This window comes from Anguilla anguilla, chromosome 8, assembly GCF_013347855.1.
Source record: "Anguilla anguilla isolate fAngAng1 chromosome 8, fAngAng1.pri, whole genome shotgun sequence".
Classification (NCBI taxonomy): Eukaryota; Metazoa; Chordata; class Actinopteri; order Anguilliformes; family Anguillidae; genus Anguilla; species Anguilla anguilla.
Window position 1 is genome coordinate 2,872,491 of NC_049208.1, and position 22,315 is coordinate 2,894,805.

General features: G+C 53.1%; 1 protein-coding gene across 1 annotated transcript in view; it reads right to left on the bottom strand.

The window, feature by feature from the left end:
* The window catches only part of LOC118233445 (supervillin-like), a 57,374-nt gene that overhangs the window by 24,973 nt on the left and 10,086 nt on the right, over positions 1-22,315 (bottom strand). Inside the window, exons 4-19 of the mRNA XM_035429232.1 lie at positions 21,955-22,012; positions 21,573-21,721; positions 20,296-21,007; positions 15,797-16,239; positions 15,500-15,684; positions 14,904-15,415; positions 13,777-13,947; positions 12,402-12,439; positions 11,180-11,244; positions 10,157-10,293; positions 9,295-9,378; positions 6,067-6,343; positions 4,835-4,948; positions 2,615-3,126; positions 2,486-2,495; positions 1,362-1,851 (exon numbers count right to left, since the gene is read on the bottom strand). Coding sequence (XP_035285123.1) covers positions 1,362-1,851; positions 2,486-2,495; positions 2,615-3,126; positions 4,835-4,948; positions 6,067-6,343; positions 9,295-9,378; positions 10,157-10,293; positions 11,180-11,244; positions 12,402-12,439; positions 13,777-13,947; positions 14,904-15,415; positions 15,500-15,684; positions 15,797-16,239; positions 20,296-21,007; positions 21,573-21,721; positions 21,955-22,012 — 3,957 coding nt within the window. The remainder of the gene's footprint in view (positions 1-1,361; positions 1,852-2,485; positions 2,496-2,614; positions 3,127-4,834; positions 4,949-6,066; positions 6,344-9,294; positions 9,379-10,156; positions 10,294-11,179; positions 11,245-12,401; positions 12,440-13,776; positions 13,948-14,903; positions 15,416-15,499; positions 15,685-15,796; positions 16,240-20,295; positions 21,008-21,572; positions 21,722-21,954; positions 22,013-22,315) is intronic.

Here is a 22,315-nt window from a genome sequence, read left to right on the forward strand (position 1 = left end):
ACACACACACACGCACACACACGCACGCACATACACACACACACCTCAGAGGAGAGGAGTGGGGGGGTGAGGGTGGGGGGGGGGGGCTGCAGAAAATGCTTTGTGCTGAGCTGCAGCAGCCTGCACACAGAGCCACTGAACACCCAGAGGCAGCAAGCAGCAGGGAGGGTTCACCGAGAAGAACCAGGGAGGGAAAGGACACGCCTTAAACCGTACACAGTGTCCCTCCATCCTTCTGTTACTCCGTCCCTTTGTCCCTCTTTACCTCCATCCCTCTGTCCCTCTTTACCTCCATCCCTGTCACTCCACCCCTCCGTCACTCTATCCCTTCATCCCTGTCACTCCACCCCTCCATCCCATTGTCGTTCATCCTTCTGTCACTCCATTCCTCCGTCCCTCTGTATCTCCATCCCTCTCTCTCCGTCCCTCCACCCCTCCTTTAAACAAAACTGAACACCCACCAAACCTCACTTGCTGTGCTGAGCAAATTTACCTCTTGTCCTTTTACATTAATGAAAGCCAGAAGGTCTAAGACTAAGCAGGCAAGTGTGGCCATCAAATTTTTTTTATTTTTTACCCATCCTTTATTTCTACAATCAGCACACCAATGACAGTACATAAATTACATTACATTACATAAACAATAAAACAAAAATCAAAGCTCAAAAAATAAATATAATAAAACACAAGTCCGTCTCAATACAGTCATACTCAATATTCCCTCACCCTGTTCCATGTGCAAACAGGAATTTCATTTCCCTCCACTGAAACATGGAACACCCTTAAGACAGCACACACTGAAACACACTCAAGCTCTCCACTGCTTTGTGATGCCATCACATCACATCGGATACAGGAACGCAGGCGTCAGCTGCATGAAGGAAATTCAAGACAATAGCCACCTAATATAATTCCCCGTGATTTTATATAGGATGTTATGGCGTATGCAGCGATCGAGCAGCTGTTAGCATCCCTTTGTCCCACGTTATGCCTTCAGCTGTGCCGGTGCAGGCGGGGACAGATCTGTTTTTTACGGGAGACAGATAAACGTATGCAAATGCATGCTAATGGAATTCAGCAAAAAAACGACACCGGAGCGCCTGCTTTGAATACAAAGATTGGCCCCGTCCTCCCGTGTGTGGGGAGAGAGAGAGAGAGAGAGAGAGAGAGAGAGAGAGTGTGTGTGTGTGTGTGTGTGTGTGTGTGTGTGTGTGTGTGGAGAGAGAGAGAGAGAGAGTGTGTGTGTGTGTGTGTGTGTGGAGAGCAGGGGCCATGAGGGAGATCTCGGTGCGGACCACGCACACGAGGATAATTTTAAGAAACCGCACACCCCCCAACGTCGCCACGCCCTTCCTGCTTACCCACAATGCCCGGCTTGGCCCTGAAGACGCCGTCGGCCTGGTGCAGCTCCCTCAGGTAGCTCCTCTGCTCCTGCCGGTGCTGGTAGGCCACGCCCACTCCCTCGCTCCTCCAGGGGGGGTCAGCCCCGCCCACTCCCTCGCTCCTCCAGGGGGGGTCAGCCCCGCCCACTCCCTCGCTCCTCCAGGGGGGGTCAGCCCCGCCCACTCCCTCGCTCCTCCAGGGGGGGTCAGCCCCGCCCACTCCCTCGCTCCTCCAGGGGGGGTCAGCCCCGCCCTCCCCCTCCCCCTCCCTCCTCCAGGGGGGGTCAGCCCCGCCCTCCCCCTCGCGTCTCCAGGGGGGGTCAGCCACCGCACGCCGCTCCCCGCTCCTCTCTGGGGGGAGGGGCTGGAGCTGCTGTCTCTCCCCGTCCGGAGAGAGGAGGAGCCTTTCCTCTTCCTCCCTCCTCTTTCTTCTTTCCTCCTTCCATCTTTTTCTCTCCTCCTCCTCCCTCGTTCTTCTCTCCTCCTCCTCCTGTTTTCTCCTCTCCTCTTCCCATGCTCTTCTCTCCTCCTCCCTCACTCTTCTCTCCTCCTCCTGCTTTCTCTTCTCCTCCTCCCTCGTTCTTCTTGCCTCCGCCTCCCTCGTTCTTCTCTCCTCCTCCTGCTGCTTTCTCCTCTCCTCCTGCCACGTTCTTTGCGCCTCCTCCCTCATTCTTCTCTCCTCCTCCTGCTGCTGCTGCTTTCTCCTCTCCTCCTGCCATGCTCTTTGCGCCTCCTCCCTCATTCTTCTCTCCTCCTCCTGCTTTCTCCTCTCCTCTTCCCATGCTCTTCTTGCTTCCTCCTCCCTGATTCTTCTCACCTCCTCCTCCCTTGTTCTTCTCTCCTCCTCCTCCTGCTTTCTCCTCTCCTCCTCCCATGCTCTTCTTGCCTCCTCCTCCCTGATTCTTCTCATCTCCTCCTCCCTTGTTCTTCTCTCCTCCTCCTCCTGCTTTCTCCTCTCCTCCTCCCACGCTCTTCTCTCCTCCTCCTCCCTTGTTCTTCTCTCCTCCTCCTCCCTTGTTCTTCTCTCCTCCTCCTCCCTCACTCTTCTCTCCTCCTCCCATCTCCGGTTGGTTGGCACTGAGCCATAATGCCTGCTTTCTGACTGCTGTGGCTCTATGTAAGACTGGGGGTGGGGCTCTGAGAGAGGCTGGGGGCGGAGCTCTGTGAGAGGCTGGGGGCGGGGCTCTGAGAGTGGCTGGGGGCGGAGTTCTATGAGAGGCTGGGGGCGGGGCTCTGAGAGAGGCTGGGGGCAGGGCTCTAAGAGTGGCTGGGGGCGGAGTTCTGTGAGAGGCTGGGGGCGGGGCTCTGAGAGTGGCTGGGGGCGGAGTTCTGTGAGAGGCTGGGGGCGGGGCTCTAAGAGTGGCTGGGGGCGGAGTTCTGTGAGAGGCTGGGGACGGAGTTCTGTGAGAGGCTGGGGGCGGAGTTCTGTGAGAGGCTGGGGGCGGAGTTCTGTGAGAGGCTGGGGGCGGGGCTCTGAGAGTGGCTGGGGGCGGAGTTCTGTGAGAGGCTGGGGGCGGGGCTCGGCGACAACGGTGCTCGTCATGCTAATGTCAATCAGACCCTGTTGCCTGGCGACAGCTCTGTCACGTTTCCCTCGGCTGGGGGGCTGGGGGGGGCACACGACGGCGGTGGACCTGCCCAGGTGGATCTCGCCAGCGTGGGCAGTAGAGACCGTGCCGGTCGTGGCGGATCGGACCACGGAGGCGGACAGCGCCCCCATCTTAACCCCGCCTGCGTTCTGCAGCTGTGGAACCCGAGGGGGGGGGGGGGGGTTAAACAGGGGGGGCAAACAGGGGGTGAGGTCAAACAGCAGACACAACATGCCTATATACAGTGTAAACACTCCGCCTCTTCTGACTCGATTGCTGCTACGTCATCACATGCCATGCGGAGCGCCCCCTCTGGTCATGAGGATGCACTACAGCTCCAGCTGCTGCTAGTAAAAACGGCACCTTTACAGAACCAGTGCAGCTGGGTGACATGCCTTGGACCCTGTCCATTCACAGGGAACAGGAGGGCTGGAAATGAATGCTTAAAATTTTTAAAAATTAAATTTAAAAAAGATACTGGCTATATTAGACAATCTTCAAATATGCAAATTAATCCTCAACCAAAAAATAAACGGCATCACAACCATCATCCGGACTGGCCAACTGTCCAGGGTGTATTCCTGCCTCTTGCCCAATGCATGCTGGGATAGGCTCCAGCACGTCCTGCGACCTTGACCAGGAATCAGCGAGTACAGATAACGGATGGATGGATGGACAGACAACCATCACCCACGCAATTCTCAATGTAAAGACATCACTTTCAGAACAAACACAAAAAAAAACCCCCAAAAAACACCAGATTACATTTCCAGATGATTTTACATTAAAATCAGCAGCACTGATATAGACGTGATGGGGCAGGACCTGCTCTGAATAGATACCGAGACAAAGACCAGTCCGTCTATTTAAAGTCACGTTGTATTGAAGCCCATAGGCACTCACTCGCAGGAGCACTTAGCCAGACTATTCAAAAGGCTGGTCCTTGTGTTCCTGACTCTGAAAGTGACGTCTTTGGCTTTGCCATTCATTTACACAAAGACGAAGGAAACCATCGGCTTCAGGACCCGTCCGCTATGAAGCAAAGTGCATTATTCTCCCCCTGGGGGAAAATGTCAACACAAGCCAGACAAAACCTGAAGCATCACAGAGGTAACAAAAACAAAAAATTCAAAACCAAGTCACTGATGGTTTTTAAAAGGAACCCTTTCCAGATGCTGGTTTTTTTTAGCCCAAAGCAAAACCAGCACACACTCCAGGGTAAAGACGTCATTCTGTACAAAGCTCGCACATTCAAACCGCACTTCCTGTCAGGGAGGAAACGCATGGCGTCCCATCCCCTGGTCATCTTCATCACAGCAGAAATAACACTTCAGCTTCATACCGGCATGCTCACGTTCATCTCAGGAGTGACAAAGCGTTGCATCACAACCGAAGAGTCCATACAAGCCAAATCAAATTATAATAAAACAAACAAATGAATAAATATGTCCTCAAAGGGGCAATTATGACTCAATCAAAAGTATCACACGTCCAAAGCAAAGCCATCCCAAAAGTGTATTCATTCAAAAATCATTCCAAAGTTTATTTCCATCTTTTTGGCATGACATAACCACACAGATGTGTAATATTACATTCTGATTGGCCAATTGGCTATCTCTTCAAAAACACAAGGCAGCCACTGTGTGGTTCTAGAGGTGGCCAGGGGGCGAAGGTTTCCGGTCATGGAATCTCATGATCTGTACCCCAAGTCTTGCACTGGGCGGGGGGGGGGTGTGGGGGAGGGAGGGGGTTTCGGGGAGGTACAGATCAGGGAGTCCCGGGGGCCAGGCTGTACAATGCATCGGATGCAAAACGCCAAGCACCACCACGAGTCAGACAGACGGACGGACGGACGCTCCTTACTTTCTCACTGTTAACGTCTCTCTGCGGCTGGGCTACGGGGCCGTTAGCCAATGGGACGGGCTCTGCTGGGGCTACGGGCTCTGCTGGGGCTACAGGCTCTGCTGGGGCTACGTCCTGCGCCAGAGACAGGCTAGGTTCACTTAAACTGCTTCAGCCGCGGCACCAGGGTGAGGAAGAGTGTGGCGTAATGGGCAAGGTGTCGGTCGTGTAATCTAAAAGGTCACTGGTTAGATTCCCAGGTAGGACACTGCTGTTGTGCCCTTGAGAAAAGCTACTTAAACCTGCATTGCTTCAGTATATATCCAGTTGTATAAATGGATGCAATGTAAATGCCATGTAAAAAGTTGCGTAAGTCGCTCTGGATAAGAGTCTCTGCTAAATCCAGGTAACGTAATGTGGTTTGGGGGTTGGGCATATTAAGCATTTATCCACAAATTCCGATTGACTTTGTGAATTCATTAATTATGTATTATAGAGGCACACAGTTTTACATAAGAAAATACAAACAATATTGCTTAATATGCACCCAACACAGCCAACATTTCAGAAGCTTTGCCTTCTAAATCTACGTGATACACGATGTCTCAGAGGCCTAAGGCATCTTTGTGCTGTAACTTTGAACTGGAAACCTCACGAGTTAAGGGTTGCACAATGTGAAGTGTGTTGTGTTCATCCAGCAGGAAAGCACTTCTGACATGGAGCTGGGAACCAACAGGAAATCCCTCATTGCACAACTTTACTTCCTCCCCCTTTGAAGGAAGGGCAAGAGGGCTTTGTGACATCACAATAACATGCCAACAGCAGGACATCTATCTCTCCCTTGAACAAAGAACGAGAGGGTTTGTGACATCACAATAACATGCCAACAGCAGGACATTCATCTCCCTCATGAACAGAGGGCGAGAGGGCATTGTGACATCACAATAACACGCCAACAGCAGGAACACCCTCTGTGGAAAACACTGCCTGCACGAGAATACCCAGAATGCAACAGTATCTGAGGGATCAAAGGGTTCCACAAATTTCCATGATCAACACCGATTAGGAGATTATTAGCAAGTGACTGAAAATAAAACAAAAACCTATTCACCTGATTGATAACCCATCAAGCCAATAGGAGTTATTTAATAAACACTAAGTGTGCGTGCTGGATTGTGAGTGCAATTTTGAGTGAAGAATGCAGAAATTTAGCAGTATGATCCAGTGCCGTCGTCCCTGCGTGTGCAACGCACCTGCTCCACCTCTCCCAGCGTGATTGGCTGGGTCTGGAAGCGGGCGTGGGATCTGCGGTGGCGGGCGTCGGGCCTGGCGCCGTCCTGGCCCCGCCCTGGCGCCGGCTGCGAGAGGCGGTTGAAGAGCGCCATCTTCTCCGCCAGGCTGAGGGTGGAGAGGTCGGGCTCCTCCGGGCCCTGCTCGCTAGGCCCCGCCCCCAGGGAGCGCGTCTCCTCCGCCTCCTTCCCCAGGGAGGACTCTCGGGCCACCGACCCCTTCTGGGACGAGGCCTGCAGACTGTGGGGGGGGGGGGGGGGGGGGGGTACAGAACACATTAACTGGGGTGCACACAGACTAAAGCAGTGTCACCCAAAATGGTCCGGTGTGGATCGAGGCTTTTATTCATCATTGGTTGATCTGTAACTCATCAACCAATCATGCTCTTCAGTGAAAACCTTGATTAGTTAAACAAGTCGTTTTAGTGCCTACAGCCACACCAGGCCTTCTGTGAACCAATAGGACAAAACTGTATTGACCCTTTAAGGCATGAGGTAAATAAATAAGTGATTAGAATGTTCTTAACTGAACATTCCAATGCTGATGTAACAATCACTGCTGGTGACTGAAAGCAGCAAAGTTCTAGAACATTGAGTTTGAATAACAAAAATTAAAAAAGCATTCCAAAAAAACATACTCTTCAAGGGGTTAAAGACATGCTGCTTAGTTGACTGACAAGCCAGTTCACATTTATAAGGTGAGACATGTTTATAGTTCCACACTGCCACACTGAGACACGTGCGAGTGAGTTGCATGCTGGGATCCTGCAGATGTAGCCACTGCGACTGGTCTTTTCCTCTGTAGTTCATGGGATGTGTGACTGGCTGCGATTGAAGGTCTGAACTACACCAATTAGAGAGAAATTAGGGATTTCATGCCGTTGGTTCTTAAACTTTGAGACCGGACTAAGCAACTTCAAAAAAAAAAAAAAAAAAAAAAGGTATTTATTTGTGAGCATACCTGGTTGCCCTCTGAGCCCACACCTGTAGAGACATTTTTCTTTTTTATTTCCTCCTTACCCTCCTTTTCCCCTGAACACATTCAAGACATGAAGTGTTCAGACATTACCCATGATGCACAGGGGCAAATGTCCGCAGTAGTACTACCATACAGCATTCGCCCCAGGTCTGCTGCCGGTGTGAGTACAGATTAGTCAGATCAGAAGCGATTAGAGCAGAAACTAACGCAAGCTCACCACCCAGGCTGTGGTACGGCAGAAAGAAATCAGATTAGAGCCCTTAAATCCGGGGGGTCCTGATCCTATCTGAAAGGGGCGGGTGTGGAAGCAGGCTGTGCTCACAGCCCAGTACCCACACGCCTGATTCTGCTCATCAAGGTCGTGGTTGAAGACCATGATTGGTTAAATCAGCCGAATCTGGTGTCATAGCGCTGCGCTAAAACACGGAAACCTACCCCCACACCGGCCCTTTTCGGATAAGACTGAACACCCCTGACGCTAACGTGTTAAGCGCGAGCCTCATCAGACTCTAACGTGTTAAGTGCTAGCCCCATTAGACGCTAGCGTGTTAAACGCTAGCCTCATTAAGATGCTAACGCGTTAAGCGCTAGCCTCAGTAAGATGCTAACACATTAAGCGCTAGCCTCAGTAAGACGCTAACGCGTTAAGCCCTAGCCTCAGTAAGACACTAACGTGTTAAGTGCTAGCCTCAGTAAGATGCTAACGTGTTAAGCCCTAGCCTCAGTAAGACGCTAACGCGTTAAGCGCTAGCCTCAGTAAGACGCTAACGTGTTAAGCGCTAGCCTCAGTAAGACGCTAACGCGTTAAGCGCTAGCCTCAGTATGACGCTAACGTGTTAAGCGATAGCCTCAGTAAAACGCTAACGTGTTAAGCGCTAGCCTCAGTAAGACGCTAACGCGTTAAGCGCTAGCCTCAGTAAGACGCTAACACGTTAAGCGCTAGCCTCAGTAAGACGCTAACGCGCTAAGCGCTAGCCTCAGTAAGACGCTAATGTGTTAAGCGCTAGCCTCAGTAAGACACTAACACGTTAAGCGCTAGCCTCAGTAAGACGCTAACGCGCTAAGCGCTAGCCTCAGTAAGACGCTAACGTGTTAAGCGCTAGCCTCAGTAAGACACTAACACGTTAAGCGCTAGCCTCAGTAAGACGCTAACGCGTTAAGCGCTAGCCTCAGTAAGACGCTAACACGTTAAGCGCTAGCCCCATTAGACGCTAACGCGTTAAGCGATAGCCTCGTTAGACGTCGAGTGACGAGGTTTGTGGCAGCAGGCGATACCCCGAGCCCCTGGCACCGCTGAACGGGACCGGGGGTCAAACGTCTTCGGTTGCAGCGGAGCGACGAGGGAGAGACCGGCTCGCTCCGGGTCGAGTTTGGGGTTTACGGGCCTCAGCGTCCGGGCGCGAGTCGAAAATCAGACCCCCGCGTGAGATTACCCCGGGGGGGGGCTGACATGTGAGCCCTCACTGACTCAACACGCCCCACCTTTGACATTTACACTCCGCCCGTCTCTCACCGTTAAAATGGGCGCCGTTAAAATGAGCTGCCAGCTTGTCTTTTTCTGTAAATATAGTGGGCTGAGATTCGGGAAAATTACACAAAAATCATGACTTAAGACAGCATCGGCACGTTTATTTTCCTCTAAGCACACTTAAAAATCGTTTCTAATAAAAAAAGGAAAGAAATATCACACCATGCCTGTGCAAAAAAAAAAAAGGAAAGCAGCTTTGAAATTTGAGTGTGGGACTTCTGTCAGACAGCAGAGGGCGCTGTGGAGCCAAACCATTCATTTGGACTCAGAGGGAACAATGAAGTATCAGTTTTGACAAATTTATCTGTGTGCAACGACTGAACATAATTACTGATACACACTTAACGATTCTCAGCAGAATTCTTACATGAACATCGACAAATCAGATCATAAAACATGATCTCCATGACAACAAGAGCCATGCATTACCCCAGTGCAGTTGTTCACAGTACCCAGAAAACCCGAACTGTTAAATGGTAAACAGGAAGCAGGAAGTGCTCGTGCGACCCTGGAATTCCGGCACCATTAGTCAGCGTTTCGGGGGGGGGGGGGGGGGAGGGGGGGTGCCAACGTGCTCCATGCACAAACATGCACGCACGCACGCGCATACACACGAACATCCACAAACATGCACGCACGCACGCACGCACGCACGCACGCACATACGCCCGCGTGTCCCCAGTACCTGAAGTGTGTCACTGCGCTGCTGGTTACTGTGGGACTGGGGACGCGGGCTGAGGTGGGGGGTGAGGACGGGGTGGGGGGGGCACTGCACACAGAGCAGAGAGTGGGTGGGGTAAAAAAAAAAAAAAAAAATTACAAAAAAAAGATCATTATTATTCCTAAATTGTCAGCTGTCTGTGACGGTTAAAGATTAGAGGGAGATAAACAGAAGGATTAAATCAAAGTGCAAATTAACATTTAAAAAGCGACTTGGTAAGCCGATGGCAATGACAGAAGGACTGGCTCCTCCTGCCAAACACTGTTCCACAGTTAGGCCTGTCATCCTTGCACTCTGAATTTCCATATGATCAGGAGGCTCTGCGTTGGCTTCGAATCTGAAAGCTACTCAGGCTCAGAAAGAACGGTAAAAATATACATGTAATTGTCAAGGAGCTCTCTCTTCCTTTAAAGTTATTTCATTCACAACCAGAATTTTTTTAGGTATCACAATTAGCTCTGCACCCGAACCAAATAACAGGGGTCAAAGGTCAGACATCCCCATAAAGTAGACATGCCATTGTCTGAAGCCGTGGTGGGGGTGGGGGGTGATCAGGTGATTGGGGGGGGAGGGGGGTGGTGGGGTGAGGGGGGTGCAGCTCAGATATAAGGCTCATTTTCAGTCCTGACTTGGAACGGCTTCAAGCAGCCGCCATATCCAGCAACCCCTCTGATAACGGAGACTCCCCAGTCCCACGTTTCTGAGGCTGTGGCTTTATCTGCGACAAACCTGCGGGAAGAACATCTCCATAACAACCCCCCCCCCCCCAAATACAGGGCGGGGGGGGGGCTGTTCCTGATGAAAACCCACCGAAACGGCGACTTACGTGGCGGCGATGACCACTTCCTGTGTGGTGACGGGCTGCGTGTGGGAGCGGTCCTGAACCCGCCTCAGCCGCCTCTCCACCGCCGCGTTTCTGGAGCGGGGTTTGGGGACCCCCCCATCTGTGCTCCTCTCCAGCTCCTGGGACAAGAGGGAGGGGGGGAGAAGGGGGGGGGGGGGGTGAGAGAGGGAGAACAAATGCCTCACACTGTCCTAAGTGTATGAGGCTGCTCTTCTATGGTTACTTTTCTACTTCCTGGAAGATGAGAGATCTGGGAATGCACCAATAGGATCCCAGCAATAACTGACACTTAAAATGAATGACAACCCTTCCTGATAGACAATGGTGTTCATATTTTTAAAACATCTTTAAAAAGCATCTTTACTCCCCACATAACTCTGTCAGGTCAAGTATTAGAGCCCGAAATTTTCAATACAAGGCTTCATGGGCAGTGTTAGATGCTCCAGTATCTAGTCCGTAGGTAGTCAGATCCCTAGGTACAATTTAGTCAGGAAAACGATGAGTATTGTTGGGCTGAATGGCCGGTTCTCGCCATTATGTTTTGCGTTATAACTCTCATCACTGAACTTGACTGGAAGTTGTCTTTTTCTACCCATAATCCCCTGCGTGGCCTTGGCTTTGGGTGGGAGTCATTGGTAAATGCCCTGGTAATATGGGGGAGATGTTAGGAATGTGAGGCCGGTTGAAATCATCCCGCGGGTTTTTGGGACGTTCTGACAGCACCCAAACCCAAATGGGGGAGGCCTTTAAAATGAGTCAGGGGCTTGGAATGCGGTGTTGATAGGGTGGGGGAGGGGGGGGCGGTTGTTCTGTCATGGACTCTTTTGGCATGGACTATGGTACCTGTGTGTGCGTGTGTGTTTATGTGCACATGTGCGCTTGCATGTGTCTGTGTTTGTGTGTGTGTGTGTGTGTGTGTGCTTGTGTCTGCATGTCTGCAGGCATGTATCTGTGATATGGGGGTGGTGTGGGGTGGGGTGGGATGGGGGGGGGGGGGGTCAGTACCCGAAAGAGGGACCTCTTGGCCGCCACGCTCAGCTTGGCCCTCTCATCCAGCTTCTCTTCATCTGCTGAAAGAAAAGAAAGAAAATCTTTACCTTCACCACCAGAAGAAGGAACAGACTCCCCTCGCCAAGCCAGCGAAATAACTTCAGAGAGAAAAACGACGGCACGCCGAGAAAAACAAATCATCCAACAACAGTCTTCGCTGCGAGAGAAAAGAAAAGAATGCAATGGAAAAAGAGAGAGAGAGAAAAGAAAAAAAACCCCCAAAACTAAATGAAGCGCACAGACCCGTAACCCACAAGAGGGTTAGGGAAACAAACCCACGGTCCAGAGCTTCAGAATGGCCACGGAATGATCTGGATTAAGTACTCAGTCTAACTGTTACCAGATGGGAAATCTCCTCGCTGTTTTCCCCTTGTACATCTGCTTCATCACGGCAGCCCGTTAGTGTTATCTGACTTACACCGTTCTCGTTCAGCTTTCACATTTACCCACGTTTTCCTTTTCCATATACGTTCAAGTATATCAGCAGAGAATGGGGTGTGAGACTAATGACAGATCAGCCAGCACGTAGCCTGAATCTGCTCTACATCTGTGTGTCCTTCCTGCAACAGATATGCAGCATCTGTGCAAGCCATCTGTGGCATATTTGGAGCTTTATTATGTAAAAGTTTCACTGTGCTTAATAAGACATATTAATTTGGCTTGTTTAGGAGCAAACGACCGGCACTTGATCTGCGTTACTGAACGATGCTCAGCGTGAAGAAGCGTTATTCCAAAAGAAACGGCAGAACCCCAGAAAATGAACTTTCATCTTTCTTAGCATCAAACGAAATTGACGGAACCACCCCCGACCCACCCCCACCCCACGTTCCCTGCAGCATATCCCATCTAAGGAGGAGATGTATAAACTGCTAAACTAGAATAACTGCCGCAGTTAGCTACCGCAAATTAGTCTATAAAATACCCCTTTGGGTTGCCAGTCCTGTTTAAAATCTGAAACGGTCTTGTGCTCGAGCAGATGCTCGTCAATTAGGGCTTCCGCTGGAATATTTACACTGAGACTCTTCTTCCTGAGAGGCTCAACAGCGCCACCTCACAGGAGAACGTGTCATTTACCGCGAGCGCAAATCTCCACTTTTAACACTTTTACAGTCCCCCCCCGCAGAACGGGCGGGGCGGTCGCCAGATTCGACTTCGACACTGAAGCGGTTTGACTCACCTTCCGTGCTCTGCAGGTCCGACGGGCTCAGACAGGACCTGCAGGGCGACAAAGAAAAGCAGGTCACCTCTGGCAGCCGGAAGAGAAGCGTACGCGAACGAGCGCTATTTACAGACCGCTACGCGACAGAGACGGGGAGGCTGAAGTTAGACCGTGAAAGAAAACGCACAGCAGGCCGGATGCTTCAGAAGGAAGGAGGTTAGGAGCACACAGGCACGTTTCTCATCGACATATTTGACCTTTAAAATGGTCGGTTGCTTCTCTCGTCCCTTGACCAGAGTAGACCAGCACTAAACCCGAGTTGACACTGGTGACATTCGTACGCCATTGTGATGCTTCTGCCAGGGTCACATGACCCCTGGCCTGTGGACCTCTTTCACCCTCTCTGGAGAACACCCCCCCCCACAGCTGTGGTCAGGTCTTTCCTGGGCACGTTTGGTCCTCGTAAAGATCCTGGGCACGTTTGGTCCTCGTACAGATCCAGGATCAGCATTCGGGAGCATTGCACCTTAACAGCCTCAGAGCTCACCACCATCACTTAGACACATGCTGAGCCAGAGGATTCGTGGGTAACACATGGAGAACTTGGGGAATGTGGGGAATCGTACAGAACATGGGGAATGAGGGGAACCATGGGGAATCGTACAGAACATGGGGAATGAGGGGAACCATGGGTGTACCCCAGATCAGTGACCGCTAGCTGGAACACCACTTACAGTACAGACCAGTGATTGGTTAGACGCATGCCCAACTTTGACGTATGTTATGCAGACCTGTCAGGCTTTTGGGAAACGTGCCCTTTCCCAAAAGCAAAATGGCACACACTCCAAAACACACATGCTCCTCCAATCACCTCAAACCTCACCCTGCACCCACCTTCAATCTCACCCTGCAACCACCTTAAATCTCGCCATCCAAGCACCTTAAATCTCACCCTGAAATCACCTTAAATCTCACCCTGCAACCACCTTAAATCTCACCCTCTAATTACCTTAAAACTCACCCTCCATCACCCACAACCCCCCACTGGCTCACTCCCAAACTGGACCCTCCAAAATGCACACCCCATCCCCTCCAATAACCCCACCCCTCAAATGCACACACCAACCTCACCCCTCCAATACCTCCCCTGCCCCACCCCACCTCCCAATCCCCATCTGCACACACCCCACCTTCACCTCAACATCACTACAAACACCAGCAGCATCTCCCCCCCCATTTCAAAAGCACACACTCCTCGAAGGAGGGAGAAAAGATTGACATGATCACTCTTCCACACACCATGCTTTGGGCTGGTACTCAAACCCCCAGCACCTGCCTGACCCCCCTCATTTTGGGGGGGGGGGGGGCATGATTCAGTGCTCATGCGGCCTACCTATCCGTCTCCAGGCGCTCGGCGGACGTGATTGGCTGAGTCCTGAACCTCTCACAGGTCTTTCGATCGTCGCCGGGGGTGATGTACATCCTGGGCCTACGGGAGCTCCTCTCCCACTCCCCCCTCCCGCCCGGCTCCCCATCCAAGCCGGCCGGCTCGCCCCTCACCTCCCTTTCCCACCGAGGGAGGGGGGGGGAGGGGTTGGGGTGGCGGGGGGGGACAAAACCGAGCAGAGAGAGAGACAGCATAAGAGGAAAGTACAGACTGCACTTCTTCTCCAAACGCAAACCAAACCTCCCAGTCGGTCACTCGTTCCCTTTCGCAATCGGGACGGGAGCCAAGCAGACATCATGCACGGTCACGTGCGAGTCAAGAGGCAAATTCGGCACCATTAGCAGAGGGGGGGTGGCGGGGGAGGGGGGGGGTACGATGACCCCGTCCCACGATTACCGACCACGCCCTCTCGAGAGACAGACAGCACACACACATGGGGGGTGCGGGGGGCTCCGATTGAGCCGCCCGGCGAATGGCCCAAATTTGTTAGCCACCGTGCAAAATAAATCCCACGCACACATAATTCAGGGTTAGATATGGGGGGCCCAGAATTCCACCACAGGGGGCACAATGAGGGATTCCATGCCATTAGCTTTTAATCATTTCACCACCCCAATCGTTCATTTGACTGGACATTTGTGATATTCACAAGCCATGGACTATTCATGTATGTGTGATCTATATACGCAATCTGAGACGACAGGACTCACGAAAAGGAAATCCTGTTTCTTGCCCCAAAAATCTAAATCATTGCCTGCACCACCATGGTAGGTCTTTGTCAGGTAGTTCCACATCCACCTGACAAAGACCTACCTGGTTTACCTGTCTGTGTGACGGATGGACTTGGGGAACACTGGACAGGTTTTCCCTTTTTCGTGATTAATCTGTGTTGCACTTACTGGCTGATGAGTGTTTCACATGCAGTGATACGGATACAGAAGTGAACCAGCACTGGGGTTCAGAGGGGTTCAGGGGTTCAAACAAAACCTTAGTAACCCAGGGAACACACACACACACACGCAGCGGCCGCCCGCAGGAAGTTCATGCGCGTCCCCCCCGCGCGCTCCACCTACAGCTCGGGCTTCCTGTTGGCGCTCTCCAGGTAGGAGTGGCGCAGCTGGGCGACGGAGACGCGGGTGTCCAGGGTGCCGATGTCGGCGACGGCGACGTCGCCGTTGGCCAGGCCCGGCTCGCGGCCCGGCGGCGGCTGCAGCCTCTCCCTGCTGGCGGCCCGCTCCAGGCTGCGGAACACCGCCGAGCGCCGCACCACGCCGATGTCCGACATGGAGCGCGTGCGGATCTTGTGTCGCCCCGGCGACAGCTCGCCGCCGCCGCCGCCCTCGCCGCCGCCCTCGCTCCGGGCCACGGGCGAGACCGTCGCCCTGCGGAGGCGGACCGGGGGCTCGGGCGGATCCTCCTCGCCGTCGGGACCCCGGCGCCGCCCCGCCCCCGGCCCGTCCCTGGGGGGGGCGCTGTGGCGGCCGCGGTGGACGTCGTCCACGCTCCTCTCCCTGCGGCGCACCTCCGAGGGGAGCACCGCCTTCCGGCTCTTCAGCAGGCCCTCGGCGCGGACCCCGCCCTCCCCCTCCGCCCCGCCCTCCCCCTCCGCTCGGACCCCGCCCTCCCCCTGCTCCTCCCCCTCCCCCTCCCGCCAGCCGCCGCCGTGGGCGTGGTCTGGGTCGGTGTGGCGACTCGGGTCGGGTGGCTCCGCCTCCTGCTCCGTCGCCGGCTCGGCCAGCACCGAGAGGTCTCTCTCGCGGAGCTCGCCCCCCCCCTCTCGCAGGACGCCGTGGGCGTGACCGTGGGCGTGGCCATGGGCGGGGTCCATGCTCCGCCTCCATTTGGGTTGCTCAGCTTCGCGAGTCACCGCCATGGGCCCAGCCGGTGTGGGGAAGTCGCTCTGACGGATCACCACTACGCCCTCCGGCCGGCTCCCGTGGGTGTGCTCATGGGCGCGGTCCTGGGCGTGGCCGTGGGTGTGGTCTTGGGCGTGGGTGTGGTAACGAGTGGGGTCCATGCTCCGCCTCCACCTGGGGCGCTCGATTTCGCGGGTCGTCGCCGCGGGCCCGGCCGGGGCGGGGAAGTCGCTCTGGCGGATCACCACCACGCCCTCCGTCTGCCTGCGGGCGCGGTCGCGGGAGTGGGCGGGGTCCAGGCTCCTCCTCCTTTTGGGCGGCTCTATCTCTCGTACCGCCGTCGTGAGCCCCGCTGGCGCGGGTCTGGCGGCGGGGGCCGGGCCGATGGGGGCCTGTGGCCCCGGGTCGGGGGGGGGACGCCACGTTTAGGGGGGCGGAGCTCCCCATGTAGGGAGCCCAAACCTGGGGGTGCCTCCTGGAAGAGGGGGGCTCCGGCACCTGCTGGGGTCCCGGTGCCAGGTCCTCTTTCGCCGGCCTCTCTCTCGCTCGGATACTTCCGGGAGAAAGAAGGCGTTAACACTCGATCAGACCCCCAAATATACACCCCACAGCCAACTCCTCCCTTCACTGGACTAGTCATGGACTTAAATTATGATAACGGGGGCCATACCCCTGAATTATAAACTACTGAATGAAATGCAGTAGGAGGTACTGCAATGAAACTTTTAAAAAGGACAATGGAAAACCCCCAAAAAAAACTACGAAAAAAAGGAGAAAGTTTCGCGAGCTGTTAATGCAGCGACACACTCAAGCAGGTCAGGAGACTGGTGGGCGAGTGTTGGGCGAGTGTTGGGCGAGTGTTGGGCGAGTGAGTGTTGGGCGAGTGTTGGGCGAGTGTTGGGCGAGTGAGTGTTGCGTTAATACTGACAGTGAGAAGCGCACTTCGGCAACAGAGGCTAGTCTACGGGCGGGAGCTCAAACGGATCCAGGGTGCGCTGGACCGGTGGCAGTGCCGCTACGACCTGCGCTTTGCTCTAGAGTGGAGAGTACAGCTCTGATCCCCGGTTAACTCCTTTTTCACCAACGCCCGCGGTGTTTGACGGCACTACCACGTGTCTCAGGTGAACCTGCTTTAACTGATCAATGTTGTCCGATGACCCTCGGTACGCACTTACTGTACTGCAGTTTGGATAACAGCGCCTGACAAATAAAAGCAGTGTAACATGATGTAATGGATTACTCACCAACTGTCTACTCCAGAGGACAACTGACAACACAGCTGGGTCTGGAGCAGACAGGTTTTTACAGGCTCTCTCCACAGCTGGTTTCAGCTGTCCAGTCCACTCAACATCCCACCTGTCTACACCACTCAACATCTCACCTGTCCAGCGAGCTCAACATCTCACCTGTCCACAACACTCAACATCTCACCTGTCCAGCGAGCTCAACAGCCGGCCCGGTGCTGGCTGACCTCCCCCTGGACCACGCGGAGTGTCTGGGCTCAGCTCCACACTATAAATAGTCTCCTGAAAAGGCCTCCACCCTCCTCCCCTCTCTCTTTCCCTCAATCTCTGGTACCGGTTAGGACATATGCACTGGGTGAAAGTGCAGAGCACTGGTTAGAGAACTGGATTTGTAGCTATGGGTCAGATTCCCAGTAGAGCCACTCCTATAGTACCCTTGAACTTGATTTCAACTGCTTCAGTAAAATACAGTAACAAAGGCTAGCTATGAAGCTAGCCACCACTTATTGTGCAAGTTCATGCACAAAGTACTTGTTGTTGGGACTGGGTCATAGTTGGGACTGGGTCATAACCTGGCCAGTTAGATGTTGCTACGCGTGTTGTGCAGAACCTGACCAAGGAGCCTCAACACAGGCATAAAAGAAGCGCACATTCTCACCGTTTTGCACGTTTCCTGTGCGTAAGGTTGACCAGCTGCCGTGTCTCTCGCTGAAATCGTTAAATAGCCAGCTGTATAAATAGATTGTAAGCAAGCACTGTATGTTCCTCTGGATAAGAGCATCTGCCAAAACTTCCAAAATGAAATTAATGAATTAAATGCTTTTTCTGTGCTACATGAAAACATAATCTCCTCAAACAAAATTTTTATTTGAAACACTGCATCCCATCTCCCTCTCACAGGGAATATGGCACATCACACTTTTTTGTCGTGTAGACTTACGTGTCTTCTAATTAATTTGCTGCCATGGATACCAATCCATGCCAACTCATATAGACATCACGTAACAGACATACCCTCCAGAAATCAACAGCCCCTGGATAAATCATCCTTCTTGGTAAGTTTTACGTAATTTCCAATAAATAATTACTTCCTTTTTAAGGTGTAGCACGTATCTACCATACACACCACACACCATATCTAAGGCCTGCACACACCTGGTGACATTTTTACCAAGATTTTAAATTATTTCTGCAAATTTTGGAATGCCAAGCTGAATATGCAAGCTGACTTCATCGCTGTAACCCCATCATCCATCAATTCAGAAGAGAGCACACAAGGGCACAAGCACACAAGCACACAAGCACACAAGCGCACAAGTACACAAGCACACAAGCGCACAAGTGCACAAGCACACAAGTACACAAGCACACAAGCGCACAAGCACACACCCTCTCCACTGAAACAATCGCTGCCTCCACCCACAACATTTCACTCCTCAGTCTGCCGGCTGTCGAAACGTGCCCAGTGGTGACACCGTGATCACAGACACGAAGCAGACATGAACTCACGAACCCTCAACTCGACGGCGTATCAGATAGCAGATCCGTCTGCTGCGTGCGAGACTGAACGAATCACTGCATTGAATCACGCGACTGCTCATGGCTGGCGAATCCACACCCAAGAATGGTCTACGTTAGGTTAATGTTAAACCAATGTAACCTGAACGACTCAAACTCCTGTTATTTCCCCAACATTATCCCAACAGACTGAACAGGGAGAGAACGAGAAGAGAACAAAACATGGTTGCTTGAAGGAGAAACCACAAGCAAAGAAAACCACAAGTGATCTGAGGCAAAAAATAAATCTCCCCCCCGCTCCTCACGTTGGGCAGCAGCATAATATAACGGGTAAGGGGCTGGCCTTGTAGCCCAAAGGTCACAGGTTCCCAGGTAGGACCACATAGCTGTCGTACTTAACCTGCGTTGCTTCAGTATACATACAGCTGTATGAATGGATGCGAATGTAAATGCTAGGCAAAGAGTTGTGTTAAGTCGCGCTGGATTAGAGCGTCTGCTAAAGGCCAGTAATGTTATGTACTGTAATGTATACATAATATAATGTAATGTATATGTAATGTAATGTAATGTCGAAGCCTCCACGTGTTTAGCAGACACGTGGCATCCATGCTGGTCTTGACCGGACCACAGCTATGGGTGGGGTCCTGTGGCCCTATTCCCGTCTGAAGCTTGGCTCACAGTGTGCCGGGAAACTCGAACCTTGACAGACACCCACCCTGCCCCCCGCCGCTGTCCTCATCAACACCGCCCCCGCCCCCCCCCCCCCTCGAATCAGAGGTGCACGCACAGTTCTGAAACCAGACCCCAGCTGTTCCCCAAATTATGTTCCCGACGAAAGAGTGTTTTTCGACCGCAATCTAAGGATCAACATGACCTGGGGGTTCAAATGAGGGCCGGGATGGGGAGGGGGTGCTAGGCTGTGCTCCAGCAGAATCATTCATCCCCTGCCTCCAGGTTCAACTCCAGGCAGGAGGAACGTTCCAGAACCCTCGTTTCCCTCAAGCGCACTCCGACACAGGAAGAAAATGAATACTGGAGTAAAAACTCCTTACCCGGACACTTCACAGTGAATAGCCCAAAATACGGAACGCTGGATCACTCCGGAATTCCTTATTTCGGGCCACGCTCTGTGAAGTGTGCGGAGTAAGGAGTTTTTTTCTCTGGTTTAACCTTCCTGGCTGTTGAGCGCCTATCCATACCTTTTACTCAGCTGGCTGGGTTAGGGTTAGGCATCTTCCATTACACAGGCTTGAACACCTTTATCAAACAAGACAAACTGATGGACCAATGCATCACTGACAAAGTTAGTGTAAATATATTCAAAGATATTAGGTGTCCAAGCACACCTTGATACATCCCTTCATAGGTTAGAGCCGCTTTAACTCATCGGGCACTGGTTATTTCATAAACGCACAACAGGAAAGCACCCAAAAAGCCACACAGCATGTTGTCACTCTTGGCATGAATTAAATCGTTATATTAAACCTTTGGTATTGGACAGCAGCACACCGCACAAGCACAACTGGCCACCGATTCTGCTTATTAATGGAAAATTAGCCATTGCAATATAGCAACTACATGCCTTGTTGAGATTTTTTGACAGTTTGTTGCAACCAGGTCAAAATTTGCCACAGTGTCTGCAGGTTTAACTCCAGTCCTGGAGGGCCGCAGTGTCTGCAGGTTTAACTCCAGTCCTGGAGGGGGCGCTGTGTCGGCTAGTTTATGGTCTGTTTCAGCACCCAAAGTGGTTAAGAGTCCCATGCCCCTTTTCCCAAAGCAGACGCTGTGGCCCTGCAGGGATGGGGGTGGGGGGGTAAGAGAAGATGGGGGACAGAGGGGAGACTCACCCCTGCCTGCTGAGGATGTTCTGGGCCTGCTGCTCGATGAACAGGTCCCCCGGGGAGACGCCGTAGCGGGGGGAGGGGAGGGAGGAGCGGCGGGCGGCTCTGGGGGAGCTGGGCACACCGGTGACGGGGGCGGGGTCTCGGGCGGGGGCGGGGCCGGGGGCGGGGCCCTTGGGCGGCGGGGTGGCCACCTCCATGTAGCTGGAGTGTTCGCGGGCGCTGGCCCGGGCCACCCGGTCCTGCACCCGCCGGAAGTTCTCGGCGTTCAGCGCCCTCTCCCGCTCCCGGGCGTGGCCGGCGGGGTCCGCGTTGGCGGGGATGACGGCCTGCCCCACGCCCAGGGAGACCCGCTCGGCCCCGCCCCCCTCCTCCAGGAGCTCCCGGCTGCGACGGCGCTCCGCCTGGCTCCGCCTCTCGGGGGCGTCGGCCTCCTTGCGGAGGCGGGCGTAGCGGGCGGGAGGCTCCGCCTCCGGCTCCTGCTCCAGCGAGAGGCCGTAGCGCTCCGCCAGCTGCCGCCGCCGCTCGGCCTTGTACCGCGCGATCCGCTCCGCCTTGGAGTCCAGGCCCTGGGGGCCGGGGGGCCCCGAAACAGGCCCCGGGGCGGACCCCGCGTCCCCGCGCCCCGGCGGAGGCTCCGCCCGGCTCCGCGCTCTGGACTGCCGCTCGGAACCCGAGGGCTCCGGAGCCTCCAAATCCTCCCTGCTGAACCGTCTGACTGTGGGCAGGAGGGAGGAGGAAGAGCAGGGAGGAACAGGATGAGGGAAAAAAGAGAAAAGAATGAGGAAAAGGAAGGAGAAAGAGGAAGTAGGAAGAGGACGAGGAAAAGGAAGGAAAAGGTTGAAGAGCAAATGAAGATGATGAGGAAGAGGAAATGAGTAAGATGATGAGGAAGAGGAAGAAGGAAGAGGGTGAGAAAGAGAAAGAAGAAGGGTAAGGAGGAAGAGAAGGTGAAAGGAGAAAGAGGAAGAGGAAAAGCGGAAGAGGAAGAAGAAGAGTAAGGAGGAAGAGAAAGGAAGGAAGAAGAGGAAAAGCGGAAGAGGAAGAAGAAGAGTAAGGAGGAAAAGGAAGGAAGGAAGAAGAGGAAAAGCGGAAGAGGAAGAAGAAGGGTAAGGAGGGAGAGGAAGAACAAGGGTAAGGAGCAAGAGGTAGAGGAAGTGACATTTCACCTAATGTTTTCTGCAGGAAGTGGCCAAAGCCAGATCACTGATGCATCACTAGCTCTTAGGTCTACACAGAACATGTGCAAACGGTTTGTTTCAGAACACAGTTCCCGCTCTTACCCACGATGCAGGGGTCACAGGGGTCAGAGGCGCGGGTGTAGCGCGGCGTGTCCTCCTCCAGCAGCCGATTGGCCACCGCGCAGCCCGGCAACAGGGCGGGCGGGACCTCGCTCTCGATCCCCTCCAGACGGCGAGCGATCCTCTCCTTCCTGCGGGACGGAGAGCGAGCCGGGAGCGAGCAGCAGAACGAGGGGGGGCACAAACGGAAATTAGGAAAAAAGTAAAAATGAACTGAGAGAGTTGTTTATCTTGCTAAAGACACTTAAAGGAAATTCACTTCTTAATGTATTGAATTTGGACTGATGGTGTGAGCCAACTTTTCATAAACACCCGTGTGCTCCATTAACGAGGTTGAGGCCCTTGTCTGGCGAGAGTACTGTACCTGTTCATCTCCAAATCGCAGGACACGACACCTTCGAACCGTTTCTTCAACTCTGAAACTGCACAGAGGAAAAGGACTCGGGTCAGAACAGGCCCCATCTTAAATCCAATAAGCCAGCAAGACCCTTACAGAAGCAGAATATATTGAACATGACGGGAATTAGAACATCTATCAAGATATTTCAACGTGTCAAAATATGAGAAATTATTGCAGCTTTCAACATATTGCAACACATTACACTGCAGTGAAATATATTTCAATTATATATTTTTAAAAAAAAACCATACACCTACAATATATTTCACTCATGGGTAATTCAGACTCCCTTACAGGAATAGATATATTGAATATATCTACAATA